This window comes from Hemibagrus wyckioides, linkage group LG01, assembly GCF_019097595.1.
Source record: "Hemibagrus wyckioides isolate EC202008001 linkage group LG01, SWU_Hwy_1.0, whole genome shotgun sequence".
NCBI lineage: Eukaryota > Metazoa > Chordata > Actinopteri > Siluriformes > Bagridae > Hemibagrus > Hemibagrus wyckioides.
In genome coordinates this window covers 32498280-32515779 of record NC_080710.1, presented here as the reverse complement: position 1 = coordinate 32515779, position 17500 = coordinate 32498280, and the positions used below count along the sequence as shown (strand labels likewise).

General features: G+C 40.1%; 1 protein-coding gene across 16 annotated transcripts in view; it reads right to left on the bottom strand.

The window, feature by feature from the left end:
* Positions 1-7396: 7396 nt before the first annotated feature.
* tecrl2a (trans-2,3-enoyl-CoA reductase-like 2a) overlaps positions 7397-17500 on the bottom strand; it is a 28686-nt gene continuing 18582 nt past the window's right edge. For 10 of the 16 annotated variants that reach the window (XM_058401527.1, XM_058401550.1, XM_058401579.1 and 7 more), the window contains 13 exons: positions 17287-17382; positions 16637-16687; positions 16349-16403; positions 14323-14367; positions 12949-13052; positions 12682-12800; positions 12439-12574; positions 10810-10882; positions 10668-10711; positions 10525-10582; positions 10272-10363; positions 10134-10179; positions 7397-8467 (listed from right to left, as the gene is read on the bottom strand). In XM_058401527.1, the coding sequence (XP_058257510.1) occupies positions 8340-8467; positions 10134-10179; positions 10272-10363; positions 10525-10582; positions 10668-10711; positions 10810-10882; positions 12439-12574; positions 12682-12800; positions 12949-13052; positions 14323-14367; positions 16349-16403; positions 16637-16687; positions 17287-17295 (960 nt within the window). In that variant the 5' untranslated portion in view covers positions 17296-17382 and the 3' untranslated portion in view covers positions 7397-8339. The remainder of the gene's footprint in view (positions 8468-10133; positions 10180-10271; positions 10364-10524; positions 10583-10667; positions 10712-10809; positions 10883-12438; positions 12575-12681; positions 12801-12948; positions 13053-14322; positions 14368-16348; positions 16404-16636; positions 16688-17286; positions 17383-17500) is intronic. The other 6 variants (XM_058401484.1, XM_058401508.1, XM_058401474.1 and 3 more) reach the window with 6 other exon arrangements.

The following is a 17500-nucleotide window of genomic DNA, read 5'->3' as shown; positions in this document are numbered from 1 at the left end:
ATTGGGGAGCAAGTTAAATGATTTCTCATGTAATGCTAACTTTGTAGCGTATAAGTTAGCTAAGTGGTAGCTAAAGATTGGAGACTAAACAAAGGAAACTGTTTGGGTCATCTCCCTTTCTACAGCTGCCAGAAGCACTGGGTTTTTCTATTAGATGTCAGGTCACTCAACCGGAGGTCATCCTGTCCCATCGTCCGTCCATCAAGTGAGTGTGTACGGGACGGCCGTTAAAGTTCATTTTTTCAAATAACATTCGCGGCCCTGGACAGTGAGTGACCTAACATAGTCAGATAAATTTGGCTTTTGACATTGTTTAAAAACAAACTAACAAAACTTGATAACTAGCGCTTGTAAAAGTGGTGAGGGAAATCTTTCTGACTCCACCTAAGCTCTGTTTACTAACAGAAAAAGGGTCTATACATTCTGTACACCACTTATTGTACAGGAGACTCTGGACACAAGGCAGGTTTCACCCTGGACAGGATGTCAGTCTAGCACAGGACACAATTACACACATACTCACACACTACAGACAATTTTGGGAAGCCAATTAGGCTACAAAGCATGTCTTTGGACTGAGTGAGGAAACTGGAGAATCTGGAGGAAACTCCTGAGGCATGGGGAGAACACACAATCTCCACACACACATGGTGTAATGTCGCCCCTCACAAAATACTGTATTAAGTTGAAAGAAATTAGCGCTAACTACTATTAGCCCCACGTCCTCTAACTCACACTGTGCCCCGCCCACTGCTTGAGATAGCCCTGAAACATACTATTTAGAAAAAAGACACACAGTTAAAAGTATAGAACTCTGCAGTGATAAGTTGTTTTAATGTTTTAATCCAAAACATTTTCCAAAAATAACAATAAATAAATAAATAACTGCAGCCGTGTGGACCCTGAGGCCGTGTGGACCCTGAGGCCATGTGAACCCTGTGGCTGGTCCATTCTGATAGTTAATGAGTGTTGGAGATGTTTCTGCTGCTTCACTGAGCCAAATTCCTTTCCTCTGATATTTCCTCTGTTCCTGATGCTTCAGGATTATCTTTAATTCTTCTTCTTCTTCTTTGGGCTTTTCCCTTCAGGGGTGGCCACAGCGAATCTTCTGCATCCTCAACACTTACACCCACTAGCTTCATATCCTCATTTATTCCATCCATATACCTCCTCTTTGTCCTTCCTCTTTTCCTCCTGCCTGGCAGCTCCATGTCCAACATTCTCTTACCAATATACTCACTCTCCCTCCTCTGGACATGTCCAAACCATCTTAATCTGGCCTCCCTAACTTTGTCCCCCAAACGTCCAACATGAGCTGTCCCTCTGATGTACTCGTTCCTAATCCTGTCCAACCGTGTCCCTCCCAAAGAGAACCTCAACATCTTCAGCTCTGCTCCCTCCAGCTCTGACTCCTGTCTCTTCCTCAGTGACACTGTCTCTAAACCGTACAGCATGGCTGGTCTCACCACTGTCCTGTATCACCTTCCCCTTGATTCTTGCTGATATTTTTCATCATACTGAACTCCCGACACCTTTCTCCACCCATTCCAACCTGCCTGCACTCGCTTCTTTACCTCTTTCCCACACTCTCCATTACTCTGGACTGTTGACCCCAAATACTTAAACTTCTTTACCTTCTTGACCTCTTCACCCTGTAATCTTACTGTTCCACTTCCCTCCCTTTCATTCACACACATGTACGCAGTGTTACTGCAGTCCTACGACTGACTTTCATTCCTCTTCTCTCCAGCGCAAACCTCCACCTCTCCAGGTTTTCCTCCACCTGCTCCCTGCTCTCACTACAGATCACAATGTCATCTGCAAACATCATTGTCCAAGGAGACTCCTGTCTGACCTCCTCTGACAACTGATCCATCACCATAGCAAACAGGAAGGGGCTCAGAGCCGATCCCTGATGCAGTCCCACCTCCACTCTGAACTCCTCTGTCTGACCTACAGCACACCTCACCACTGTCCTGCTCCTCTCATACATGTCCTGCACCACTCTGACATACTTCTCTGCTACTCCTGACTTCCTCATACAGTACCACAGCTCTTCTCTTGGCACCCTGTCATACGCTTTCTCCAAGTCTACAAACACACAGTGCAACTCTCTCTGACCATCCCTATACTTCTCCATCAACATTCTCAGAGCAATTGAAACAAATTGCATCTGTTGTGCTCTTTCTGGGCATGAAGCCATACTGCTGCTCACAAATTTCCACTACCTTCCTTAACCTAGCTTCCACTACTCTTTCCCAGAGCTTCATTGTATGGCTCATCAACTTTATCCCCCTATAGTTGCTGCAACTCTACACATCACCCTTATTCTTAAAGATCGGCACTAATACACTTCTTCTCCATTCCTCAGGCATCTTCTCACTCTCTAAAACCCCGTTAAACAAACTAGTTAAAAATTCCACTGCCGCCTCTCCTAGACACTTCCACCGGGATGTCCTCAGGACCAACTGCCTTTCCACTTTTCATCCTCTTCAAAGCCTTCCTGACTTCATCCTTTCTAATCTTATCTATTCAATTCAATTCAGTTTATTTTGTATAGCGCCTTTTACAATGAACATTGTCTCAAAGCAGCTTTACAAAAGAAAAAAACAGAGAAAGGGGAGGGGAAAATGAAAAATAATAATAATAATAAAAAAAAAAACTAATTAAATAGAAATAAAAATAAATTATTAAATTCTATAATTAGACTATAATTAGACTATTTTTATCCAAGGAAAAACTCCCTGGGATGGAATAAGGAAGAAACCTTGAGAGGAACCAGGCTCAGAAGGGAACCCATCCTCATTTGCGTGACACTAAACAGAAAATAATGTAACTGTAGCTGATTAATGTCCTTTCTACAACAGCAATCAATGACCCATGAGGAACTATTAGGTCAGTGTAGTTTCTAAGGTCATTATAAACACTAGTTCTTTGCTGTCACAAGCTGACAGATGAAATGGCAGATCTGTGATGGTGTGAAAGTCCCCAAGTGGCTCTGTCCATGGCTGTCTCCTGTACCACACAGATCCATCCACAGCATCAATGGGCACCATCAAGCGGCGAGACTCCGACCAGGGGTAGGGCAGCGGTCGCACTGGAAACTGGCAAACACTGGGAGCTCAGGAGTGGGGTGTATAGCTCCACAGAGAAGGTAGAGAGAGAAAGATATTAAGTTTCTGATCATGTGATGCTTAAAGACAGTGTAGAATTATGTGTAAAGTGCAGGCAGGGACTCCGGCAAGACTAGCTATGACATCATAACCAAAAGGGAGAGCCAGAAGGTCACAGACATGAAGGCTTCCCGGGACATAAAGCATCCAACCACTTCACAGTCAGCAAACCTGAGCGACTTGCGAGGGTGGTAAGATGACAGCATCCAACACATCCCAGTACACCAAACACTCTATGCCCATGAACCTTCCAGATCTGCTCCTTTACCTAAGAACTATATATTAAAAGCTTGACTAAACAAACGTGTCTTCAGCCTAGACTTAAACACTGAGACTGTGTCTGAATCCCCAACACTAATTGGAAGGCTGTTCCATAACTGTGGGGCTTTGAAAGAGAAAGCTCCGCCCCCTGCTGTAGCCTTTGCTACTTGAGGTACTACCAAGTAACCAGCACCCTTTGATCGGAGTAGGCGTGGCGGATCATAAAAGACTAAAAGATCGCTCAGGTACTGCGGCGCGAGACCATTTAGTGCTTTATAGGTCAGTAACAGTATTTTATAATCAATGTGAAATTTGACTGGGAGCCAATGTAGTGTGGATAAAATAGGAGTGATGTGTTCATATCTTCTGGTTCTAGTTAGGACTCTAGCTGCTGCATTCTGGACTAACTGGAGCTTGTTTCTGCTCCTACTGGAACATCCAGACAGTAAGACATTAGAATAATCCAACCTAGAGCTAACAAAAGCATGAACTAGTTTCTCTGTATCATGAAGCGACAACATATTTCTTATCTTAGTGATATTTCTGAGATGGAAGAAGGCTACCCGAGTGATATTATCTACATGAGCTTCGAATGAAAGACCAGAGTCAATAATCACACCAAGATCTTGTACTGCTGGACAAGATGAAACCGAAAGACCATCCACCGTTAGTCTGTAATCAGAAAGCTCACTTCTAACTGCCTGTGGTCCTAGTACAAGCACCTCTGTCTTGTCCGAATTAAGCAGGAGGAAGTTAGTTATCTACTTTCTGTTCCAGAGTTCACCCCTTCTACTCTTTTTTCCCTCTCATTTTCCTCATTCATCAGCTCTTCAAAGTACTCCTTCCATCTCCTCTGTACACTCTCCTCACTTGTGAGCACCTTTCCATCTCTAACCTTAATAACTCTAACTTGCTGCACATCCTTCCCATCTTGATCCCTCTGCCTAGCTAACCTGTACAAGTCCTTCTCTCCTTCTCTAGTGTCTAACCTAGTGTACAACTCATCATGGAGAAGTGTTTTTTTTGTCTCTTTAGTGTTTCCCAGATTAATAAAAAACCTTAGATCTTTCCCAATATCATACAAATATAATTCTGAGCAAAGGTATTTAGACACTGTCTTAAAATATAAATATATAATAATCACTGTAAAGATGAAGGAACTTCCTAAAGTTCTCAAGGACATGAGTTCAAATCCACACTTGAATAGAAAAAGCTTCAGAGCCACACTAAAAACCTTAAACATACTTGTCAGTGTCACTGATTGGATAATACGCAGGTGAGAGTTTTATACAATCATCTCCATGTGAGATTTTACAGCATGCTCTCAATCAGGCCAACAGTGAAGGCTTAAAGCTTTGGACTTTTGTACTATAAGGTCAAGTGTGATTATGTAACCTAGGAGATTTGGTCAACTTATAAGTACAGGTGTCAAAAAAAACAAAAACCCAAAGCCACCTCCATGGTCTCTAAGTGACACCATCCACACTAGATCTTCACTGAGCTTCACTGAGGAGAGGAAACCTGTTGGACACATAAAGTAGAGAGGACTGGTGTTCCTGTGCTCCTATGCAAAAGCCTTAGCATTACCTTTGTTTTTTGTGACTATGTGAGCCTCAGAGTCTGGATGTAATGCTCCAAAAAGCCACTAAAGCCATCAAAGGAGACATGAATGACGATGAATCTCATTGGCCAAGAAGCAGAATCTGTGGAGAAGATGTAGGTTTGAGCAAGACAAAGACCTTAAACATGCAGCCACAAGACTGTAACCTGAGACTGGTTTCTAAAAAGAAGGTGAACATCTGAACAAAAAAATATTTAAAACATTCATGGAGTTCATGGAGACTGGGAGCAAAATAAAAACAACATAATCAATCTAGAAAATAAAAAATATGTTTTAAAATAGTATAATTATATATATAAAAGACTTATTAAAAACTTGTTTTTATTTCTGTAATTGGACCTGCTAATTCTGGTGTTCAATGGCAAATGCCAATCGAGCTCCACAGTGCCGGGCAGTGAGCATAAGGCCCACTAGAGGACATTGGGCCCTCAGGCCATCCTCATGAAGTCTGTTTCTGATTGTTTCGTCAGAGAAATTCACACCAGTGGCCTGCTGGAGGTCATTTTGTGGGTCTCTGGCAGTGCTCATCCTGTTTCTCCTTGCACAAAGGAACAGATACCAGACCTGCTGATGGGTTAGGAACCTTCTACGGCCCTGCCTAGCTGTCCTAGAGTAATTGCCTCTCTCCTGGAATCTCCTCCATGCTCTTGAGACTGTGTTGGAATACATATTAAAGTGCCATCCTGGAGACGTTGGACTGCTTGTACAACCTCTGTAGAGTCCAGGTATCGCCTCATGCTACCAGTAGTGACACTGACCCTAGCCAAATGCAAAACTTGTGAAAGACAGTCAGAAAAGATGAGTATGGAGAAAAATGTTCGCAGCCTCCAACTGTAAAACCATTCCTGTTTTGGGGGTCATCTAATCGATGCCCATCTAGTGCACCTGTTGTTAATTTCATTGATTAACTGATTAACAACAGACAAGCTATAACTTTAAATTCCGTTATGACTTCATGCTGATTGGTAGAATTTGCTTTGGTTGAATATACACTTCAAAGCTTACTGTAAAGCTATTATGCAAATTAATTATGCAAATAAATTTTAGGATAATTAGTGTTTTATTAATTGGTGGATGCTAGCTATCATTCAGTTCCCTTTATGATTCATAAAAATAAGAAGGGATCTTATGTAAATTGCTGGATAATTAGTGCGTAATTATGCAACTTATTTATGTAAATGACGATTTGTGCTAGATGAATACTCAGAATTCTATTCATGGTCAACTTTATGCAGCTCAGCTTGAGTATTTAGCAAATATGACATTTATTTAATAAACTCTGCTGAATAAACTTATTTTGCTTTTATATTCCCAATAACTTACAATAAATATGAATTCATTAATCAGAGTTGAATTAATTAACTATATACTACTTGATTAGAAAATGTTTATTACCAACCATAAATGAAAGTGGTATCTGTTGTGCAAATGACTTTCACTTAATTGGTGGATTCTACCTTTCATTCATGGTTGATTTCTTTTAAGATCCATTATGCAAATTAGTTATGCAAATGACTTCCATCAGTGCTTTTTTGCCACTTGGTGGATTTTTGTTGAAAGTTTAAACTTTTACTTTCAGAAACATTATCTAAATTGAATATGCAAATCAATTAAGCTACAAGCTTTTATTCATAGCTAATCTAAAGTCAGATCCAGAATTATTGGCACCCTAGGGTGAAAGTGATTATAATGACCACACATGACCATCACAGTTCCCTCTACAATCCCACAGGGTGGCATTTTTTGACATTCATGACATTTTTCTACCCATTGTTAACCAAGGGTGCCAATACTTCAGGAGCTCAGTGTATTTTATAAGGAAAAGATTTTATGCTGATTTTATTTATGGTTGAGCTGATGTTTAAAATCCAATATGCAAATGATTCTACGCTGGGTTCTGGCTGTTAGCTTTGAGTTATAGCATTTTAAGCTTTATTATTTGAAAGAAATATGCAAATGAGATCAGCTGATTGGTAGATTATTGTTTGGACAATATATCAAAAGGAAAAGTGGAACAAAAGTAGAATACACTTTAGATTTTCTACATTTTGACATTTGAGATCATCAAATGAGAGCAAGGTGGCTGATGGATTGATTGGTTGATTGATTGCTTAACTGATTGATTGCTTGATTGATTGTATACTTGAGATAATTAGTATTTATAATAACTTTTTTTTACTGTGTGAGTGAAAAAAGGAAAAGAAAGAAAAGGAAGAAAAAATTTCATTTTTTAATTTTTAAGTGTTTAAAAAGCTAATATTTTTTTAAAATAATTCTCAAGCACAAAGTAAGATAAAAGACAAATTTTTGTTATTCTAGAATCAATTGTATAGATGTGCTACTGTTATTGTACTGTTATATTTTTTCAAATAAAGAAAATAAAGAAATCATTGTATTAGATTAGATGATGGTGATGTGGCTAAGCAAAGTCTGAAAGAGAGGTCTTTCATCATTTTCTCTCTCTGTCTCTCTCTCTCTCTCTCTCTCTCTCTCTCTGTTGCTACCACTCTAGACCATATCCTCAGGGTGTGTAAGACAGGACATTTAGCTTCAGGCTTCAGCTGGAGGCGACACTTGTCCTCGCTGGAAGGAGTCAATAACATCTGTATTCGAGCTGTAGCTAAGACCAGTCTTTAGGGACTAATTAGTGATCCTCTCTCTCTCTCTCTCTCTCTCTCTCTGTACATGTGAGATTGATTCTAGAGCTTTAGAGGAATGCAGATTTTTAATAAATAGCACTGAGGCTACAAAGCAATGTCAGTTTTTTATGAACAGTTTGTAGAAACCAAACAGTAATGATGCTACAGTGATGCACTCTTTAAGCATAAGCATTTCCTTTCAGAATTTTATTGTTACCAAGAAGATTTATAGACCTTCTATAGCAAGCTTGTGTGGACATCTCAGCAGTCTGATGCTACCAGTGAAACCATGGCAACCTGTGATGAAATAAAGATAGGACACAGCCACTGTAAACACCCATCATTTACAAATGTTAAACCCTCTGTTCTGTAACTAATAATACAATTTAATTTGGGGTTAGTGGACCAGAAACAAAATAGAGAGACAGAGATGTAGAAAACGTTTTATACAAACAGGAAAAGAACACATAAACAACTTCATCATCATCTTCTTCACCATCAGGAAACAGCTAAATAAACATTGCTGGAGTTGCTTCATCTTTAAACCCAGAGCATGAAAGGTGATTAGAGGTAACTGAGGAGTCAGGTGGTGTTTAATAGCAGGAATGAGTGAAGGTGAATCCAGAAGATTTGTGTGTTTTCCTGTCACAGGATGAACGGGAGGATGGACATTCGGAGAGCCGGGTAGTCCTTAAATTCCCTGGTGTAGGCTTTGTGTTTCCACTTCGCCCATATGGTCATCTGAACAAATCCGATCAGTGTGAAGACGGCGACTGACCGAGAGCAGAGCAACGACACAACATGCACAAAAATTACAGAAAACCAGTCCTAACAAATCCTAGCATCTACGAACAAATGTGGGTTAAAATATCATGCAGAATTTGAAATAAATCAATATTAGAGCATCATCACAGCTGCTCCCAAATCTGGATAATCTGTACACAAGTCTAATAGTTGGACAGTGTGAACAATAACTTCATTACTTCCACACATGTACATTTCAACATCTGAGCAACCCAAAGCCTAACCCAACACTTTACCACTTTACCTAGTCAACATCTGAGCAACCCAAAGCCTAACCCAACACTTTACCACTTTACCTAGTCAACATCTGAGCAACCCAAAGCCTAACCCAACACTTTACCACTTTACCTAGTCAACATCTGAGCAACCCAAAGCCTAACCCAACACTTTACCACTTTACCTAGTCAACATCTGAGCAACCCAAAGCCTAACCCAACACTTTACCACTTTACCTAGTCAACATCTGAGCAACCCAAAGCCTAACCCAACACTTTACCACTTTACCTAGTCAACATCTGAGCAACCCAAAGCCTAACCCAACACTTTACCACTTTACCTAGTCAACATCTGAGCAACCCAAAGCCTAACCCAACACTTTACCACTTTACCTAGTCAACATCTGAGCAACCCAAAGCCTAACCCAACACTTTACCACTTTACCTAGTCAACATCTGAGCAACCCAAAGCCTAACCCAACACTTTACCTAGTCCCTAATCCAACACATTAACTGGTCCATTCTTAACCTAGACTAACCATAACCCAACATGTAACCTAGTCCAACCCAAACTCTAACCCAACACATACACTAGTCCATTCCTAACCTATACTAACTCTGACCCAACATGTAACCTAGTTCAACTCTAACCCAACACATAACCTAGTCCAAAACTAATTCTAAGCCATATCCTTTATCATAACCTAATCCTTTCCAAAAACCTAGCTTCTCCCTAACCCTATTCCATCCCTAGCCTTGAGCCAGCATTCACTGTAATACAACCCTAATCCCAACCCTAGCTCCATACTAACTCGAGTCCACCCCTAACCCTAATCCAACCATAACCCTTGCCAAACCCCAACCCCAGCCCATCTAAAATCCGAACCAAATTCTAATGCCAAAATAATCACCTTTGTCACCAAATCCTAGACCAACCCCAAACTAAGCACAACCTTAACCCTAACTCAATCTTAATCCTTGTATTTCCCTAAAACTAATCCAGACTTAAGCACAGAACTACCAGAGCCCTATTCCAACCTTGTGTGGTGCAGGTTTTCATACCAACCAAGCTGAAGCCACACCTTAGTCTATTGAGGGCCAAGATCAACTGATTAAACAGGTGGAATCAGGTGTGGCTCCTGCTTGATTAGTATGAAAACCTGCACCCACACTGGCCCTTTGTGGATGAGATTGGACACACCTGCCCTACCTTAACCATAGCCCAACCTAAGCCTTTACATCTAGTCAAGCGTTGAAAATAGTGGAACCCTAGCCCAGAGCCAAGCTACACCTCTAACCTCTAATATATCCTCTACACTATATATAACTCTACACTGATATGCTGATGGCTGTGATGGCATCAGGCTGGGGTTTATTTGCTCTTTGTGTTTAATTTATTAACAAATTGCTCAAATCTCACCTGGAACACACTGAGTCATGACGGAGAAACTCACCCACACTCCAACCTGCAGATCAGACAGGAAGTAAGAAGATGATTATAGTATGAAGAGGCTCATAGCATTTACCGGACATTTATACTTCATGAATCTTTCCTGACCTCATATGTATAGTTGGGACAGGAAACAAAGAAGAAGAGCCAAGTGAATGGGTTTTTAGAGGGATGAGGAAAACTTCGGTATTTCACTCCTGCTAACCGAACACATCAGACATGCAGTTAGATCAGTGCGGCAGAATAAGACTGGGAAATTATCGGAAAACACGCCTCCCTAAATAATGGAGTTCATTCTCCTTTTATAAACCTTAATAATGAGAAAAGAAAGAAAGACAAATGCCCTGTCTTAGACACTTACCGTCTGCTCCGGAGGTGTTGAGTGACCAGTGAATAGAGAAATTTCCCACCTCACACAGCTGGAATTAAAATAAATGGCCACTTCACTTCAGTCTGACTGGGTTTTAACAGTGTAGCGGATATTTATGTCACACAAATTCATACCATGAACATGACGAGTGCACAGATGACCTGTGGTTGTCCATAAGCTGGAAATGAACAAATATAATACAAGAAATTAAAATAGAGAATGTTTTTTAACTTGAGTGAGAAAGCAAAATGTCAGTGCTGTGTAATAATGACTCACATGGCGGAGTGTAAAGTGGGTGATTAATGTAATATGCCAACCACGCAGCAAAACCCCAGTAATACACACAGTTCTGTAAAATAATACACCCACACACACAAACACATTCTATTAGGATAAAATAATGAAAAGGTATTTAGGGGCTGCTGAATCAGCTAAACCTTCATCAGTTCTCATCCTCCTCAACACAATCAACCATAAGATGCTCCTGTCCAAACTCATGAGGCTTTGAATTCATAACACAACACTGTGGTGGTTTATTTGTTACCTGGGGGATGCTAATTCAATTCAATTCAAACCAGTGCTTGGTCTTCTTCTGTTCTCCTGCTATACCTGCTCTCTTGATGATTTTATATACTTTATTCTATGGGTTTTCATACCACTGATATGCAGATGATACTCATGTTTCTGCTTGAATCTCAGCAGGTCTAGCAGACATCTCAACATGAACAGAAGCTCATCAGCTGAAATTAAATCCCAGAAACCCTTTATAATCCCAGAAACTGCTGTACATTCCTGCTGACGCATCATCGTGTCAAGATCTAGTGATCTACCTAGAAGTAGTAGCGTGGAAGGTTGATCAAATCCCTCAACCACCACCTAGAAGTGGTAGCTCAGTGGTTAAAAGTGTTGGACTACTAATTGTAAGGTTGTGAATTTGAATCCCAGCACCAATGCTGGGCCCTTTATCAAGGTGATGGGAAAAAATCAATGAGATAAATGTCAGTTGTTCTGAATAAGGGCATCTGCCAAATGCTGTAAATGTACCTGGACAACTGTCAGATTTTTTTAGGGTAACCATGAGCAACCAATTGTTCCTCTCCTCTCAAATTACTAAACTGGTTCATACGCTACAGCATTAGGAGGCCACTCAGGTTTCTTGATCAGTTCCTTGCCATTTTGAAACTGGACCGTTGGAATGTGCTCCTGGCAGGTCTTCCTCAGCAGACTACAATTGGGAAAAGCAACTGTTCTCCTCCCAGATTGCAAAACTGAACCTTAAAGCACCTTCTAACCTCTGAAACTGATCCAGATTGCAGCTTCTTGACTTGTTCTCAAAAGTTCTCCCACACCATGCCATTACTACACTCCAAACCGGATCAGCACCTACCTTAAAACCCCCATCATCCCCTCTCTCCACCAAGTTCCTGATCCAATAGCTCTACTTGAATGGACCAACCATATCTCAAGGCACTGAGATCTTCTCTGATCTCGTACCAAGGTGGTGGAAGGGACTTCCCCTGGCTTTCCAAACAGCTTCAATCTCCAAATTCAGACTGATGACCTACCTCACCAAGTAAATCAAAAGATTCTTATCTTGTGTGTTGTTCAGACTGTACTAACCTTTACTGATAGTACTCGTAGCTCCTGACCTGGAATGGACCAGTATTAGGATCTATGTATCTTCAAGTAACTCTGGATGAAGGCATCTGCCAAATTCCATAAATGAAAATGTAAAATGTGGATTCTGGAATAAAACAGTGGTGTGCATAAGTATCCCCCCCTGACTTGTACACATTGTGTAGTGTTACACATAGTGTGGAAGAGAAGAAGATTTCAAGATGGACAACACACCCAAACCATAATACATTCCCAGAAGTGTGTGTGTGTGTGTGTTTTAGTACTCACTCTTATGATGACCCCTACAGGCAAAGTGCCATGGGTGAACCGATGCACAAATACTGTCTCCATCAATCTCTTTATGTAATGGAGAGAATGACACACACATGCCAGACTGAGAGAGAGAGAGAGAGAGAGAAACTGACTGATAATGAGACAGAGAGAGACAGTCAAAGAGAAAAAAATGAAGTGAAACAGAAGAGTATGGATAGAAATGTAATTAGTTTTAGCTGAAGGTATCTGACAGCGTACCTGACCACAGGGTGGGGTCCAGGTGGAGTGAGGATGTGTGTATGGGTGTAGATGTAGGGAAGTCGGAAATAGAAGAGCAGGTAAATCAGGAGAGGTCCTACGTACTCCGACAGAAATACCTGCACATGAACAGCATAAAGTCTCATTCCACTGCACACACTTTACCTATCAAACACCATTACTCACAATCTTACAACAGAAACAAGGCAGAGCCGAGTTGAGTGAAACCAGGAAGTAAACAGGTTTCAGCCATGCTGCAGGTCGTACCATGGTCCAGCCAAAGCGAGGGCCAAGGTCTTGGAAATACAGCGTGGCCGTCACACCAACCGGAAGATTCTGTAAAAGCTCATCGTCTCTCAGCTCGGCCGATTCTGAAAGCAGAAATCCACTAACATCACTCACAACACACAGAATGAAGCATAATAGAGTCATAAAATATATGAGCCAATCATGTTCCAGTATGTAAATGTGGTCCCTACAACACTGAGCAGGAGAACACGATGATGGAGTGAGCTGTGAACTTATTCATAAAGACGGAATCACTGATGAGGATAGAATGAAAGAAAAAAACACATTTCTGTCTGATAAATTAGACAAGCAAGAAAGAAAGAAAAAAAAGAGAAAGGGAAAATTGTGCACAGAGAGACAAAAAGAAAAGTAGAGTGAAAATAGAGATGGAAAGAGATGAAGAAATGAAGTGAAAAGGGGTAGTCAGGAAAAAATTGAAGAAAAGAAAGGAAATGAAGAAAGAGAAAAAAAACAAAGAGCAAAGAGAAAATGTAAATAAGAGAAAGAAAGAAAGAAAGAAAGAAAGAAAGAAAGAAAGAAAGAAAGAAAGAAAAAGAAAGAAAGAAGAGAATGAAAGGAAAATTAAACAGGAAATAATTAAACAGAAGAAAAGAAAGAAAGAAAAACAGAAACTGAGTGAGACAAAAAAGATAAACAGAAAAAAAAAAGAAATAATTCAGGCAATAATCATCTAATTAAAATGTTTCTATGGAAATAATTCTGGGTTGTTTATGCTGCTATAGTGTTTAAGGAAACATTCACACAAAAAATTACAAAAATATGAAGTGTGTGCTTCTGATTTGTTTGAGTTACATTTAATGTTGTGGTAAAAGAGGTTTGTTCAACAATTACTATCAACAATTACACACAATGTTCGACAATTAAACCCGTCGGCTGTACGAGTCTCACTGCACACATCTGGAACAATGACACAACCAGAGTGGAGTTTATCTTCATCTCTGAGAGGCGTTATTATAGAAATTCACTGGTTTTTTATATGACTCAGTGCCAAGGTAAGATGTGAGTTAATGTAAAACGAGAACACTTTAAAGTGAAACTCCTGTAAAAATCCCTCAGCGGAATGAAAGAGCTCGAGTGGAACGAGCCAATTCATTTCTACCAGCTCGCTCTCTACGACCTTTATTACACCTGCCTCAGAGGTGACCTAAAAACCTTTTTTTAGAAGCCTTGTTAGATGATAACCCATATAACATGAACTTTTTTATAATCCTCACACACACACACACACACACACACACAAACTCTAACATCATTATTGTCTACTCCAAGCATTTAATTATTTATTGTTGTATCAGAAAGTTTGATTGAAATGTCAGAGTGTGTTCTTCTCACTGGGATGGAGTTTGAGTGCTTGTCTTGCTGGATACCACTGAGGGTCTGAATCAAGGAAGGAAAAACATACCATGTTTATTTACCATGAAAATGAATTTAAACCAACATTATAACCTGAAATGGATTAAAACAATGATAGTATATGACTATATATTATATTATGAGTATGCACTATACTAGGGTTAGGAGTATACTATGCTGTGACTGTACAGTGCATCCGGAAAGTATTCACAGTGCTTCACTTTTTCCACATTTTATGTTACAGCCTTATTCCAAAATGGATTAAATTTATTATTTTCCTCAAAATTCTACAAACAATACCCCATAATGATAACATGAAAGAAGTTTGTTTAAAATCTTTGCAAATTTATTAAAAATAAAAAACAAAGAAAAAAAAGTATTCACAGCCTTTGTTGAAGCACCTTTGGCACCAATTTCAGCCTCAAGTCTTTTTGAGTATGATGCTACAAGCTGGACACACCTATTTGAGGGCAGCTTCTCCCATTCTTCTCTGCAGGACCTCTCAAGCTCTATCAGGTTGTATGGGGAGCGTTAGTGCACAGCCATTTTCAGATCTCTCCAGAGATGTTCAGTCAGGTTCAGGTCTGGGCTCTGGCTGGATCACTCAAGGACATTCACAGAGTTGTCCAGTAGCCACTCCTTTGCTATCTTGACTGTGTGCTTAGGGTCATTCTCCTGTTAGAAGATAAACCGTCAACCCAGTCTGAAGTCCAGAGCACTTTGGAGCAGGTTTTCATCAAGGATGTCTCTGTACATTGCTGCATTTACCTTTCGCTCCATCCTGACCAGTCTCCCAGTTCCTTCTGCTGAAAAACATCCCCACAGCATGATGCTGCCACCACCATGCTTCACTGTAGGGATGGTATTGGCCAGGTGATGCCTGGTTTCCTCCAGACATGATGCTTGTCATTCAGGCCAAAGAGTTAAATCTTTGTTTCCTCAGATCAGAGAATTTTGTTTCTCATGGTCTGAGAGTCCTTCAGGTGCCTTTTGGCAAAATCCAGTCGGCTATCATGTTCCTTTTACTGAGGAGTGGCTTCGGTCTGGTCACTCTACCAAACAGGCCTGATTGGTGGAGTGCTGCAGAGATGGTTGTTCATCTGGAAGGTTCTCCTCTCTCCACCGAGAAATGCTGAAGCTCTTTCAGAGTGACCATTGGGTTCTGGGTCACCTGCCTGACTTAGGCCCTTTTCCCCCTGATAGCTTGGTTTGGCCAGACGACCAGCTCTAAGAAGAGCCCTGGTGGTTCCAAACTTCTTCCATTTACGGATGATGGAGGCCACTGTGCTCATGAGGACCTTCAATGCTGCAGAAATTTTCTGTACCCTTCCCCAGATCTGTACCTTGATACAATCCTGTCTCGGAGGTCTGTTCTCTGACATGCACTGTTAACTTTGGGACCTTATACAGACAGGTGTGTGCCTTTCCAAATCCAATGTCCAATCAAATAAATTGACCACTGTTGGACTCCAATCAAGTTGTAGAAACATCTGAAGGATGATCAGTGGAAAGAGGATGCACCTGAGCAAAGGCTGTGAATACTTATATGCATGTGATTTTTTTTGTTTTTTATTTTTAATACATTTGCAAAGATTTCAAACAAACTTCTTTCACATTCTCATTATGGGGTATTGTTTGTAGAATTTTGAGGAAAATAATACATTTTATCCATTTTGTAATAAGACTTTAATATAACAAAATGTGGAAAAAGTGAAGCGCTGTGAATAATTTCCGGATGCAGTGTACTATGCTATGACTATGCAGTGACCATATACTATTCTATATGACCATATACTATTCTATGACTATATACTATGCTGCAGTTACAGAATGTAAAACGATACGTATTATGATACAACTAAATACTGCTTATTAATACTGATACCGTTTATGACTATTTATTATGCTGACACTATCTAGCTGATTTGGCTGTAATTAAAATCAAACCCATGTTGAATTTAATCAGTAGAACGTAAATGAAACGAATATATTACAAGAGACTTACACACTCTGTGAAAAAGTCCTTTAATATCACCAACAGTGGAGTGATACTCAACCTGCTAACACACACACACACACACACACACACCAATATAATGTGAATTAAAAAGAAGAGTGACAAAAAGAAAGGCAGAATAAATAAATAAATAAATAAATAAATAAATAAATAAATAAATAGCTAGCCAATTAATCTAAGGTTTAGGATAAAATAAAAAGGATTTATAACAGCTTCATAACCTGTTTTAGTGTGTGTTATAGCAACACTCAAGTGTGAAAAGCTGGGTCTGATTACCTTGTCCAGGAAACACAGCTGTTCTTTGGTTTTATCATCCAAAATCTCCACCTAAAGGAAGACAGATATAACTGACAGCATGTTGCTGAAAAATCAAAACAGCCTGTGTTTAGAGAATAACACATTTCTCAAAAAAACCAACAGATTTCCTCTTTGGGGAAAATCAGTAAAATCTGTGTTTTTCAAGTAAGAAGCTACCGGCTCTGATATAACTGATAAAAATAATATAAAAGAAAATAATAAAAAGTGTAATATTCCGAATGTTCATGAAGCAGAGTTCTCGATGAGCTTCTCCTTCAAACCGTGAGCAAGCTATCTTTACAGGAAATCAATACAGATATGTATACATTATTATTATTAAAATATGCTACATTATTAGCACCTTCGCCGAAAATCGAGGAACCTTGGACACAGGTGAGTTCAATCACCTGGACGAGCAGCTCAGACATTCATCTTCAGCATGAGGAAATTTCCCTGAGTAACACTGAACAAGTTTCAAATGAACTCACTGAACCTAAGGTCATAACCTCATTTAAAGCAACTCTATGTCTGGACATGGCTAACATCTAATCACTAAACTCCTGACCCAAACAGTGACCGGTTCTTTCGCTCTGATTCTTCATGCTCAGGATGTAAATATTAAATCCTACCTGCTTCATGCTGCATGGAGAAATCGTCCACCTCGTCTGAACCTTACGCTCTGTGAGCTGATGCTCTGAATCCGTTCCTCTCAGGATGCAGTGCCTCTGAAAGTACAGGATGTCCTGATTAGCCTTTATAAGGACGTCACGAGCAGGACGCTATAGCAGGACGCTAGAGAAGGACGCTAAAGCCTTAGCAAACATTTATTTCACATTCGCCTCC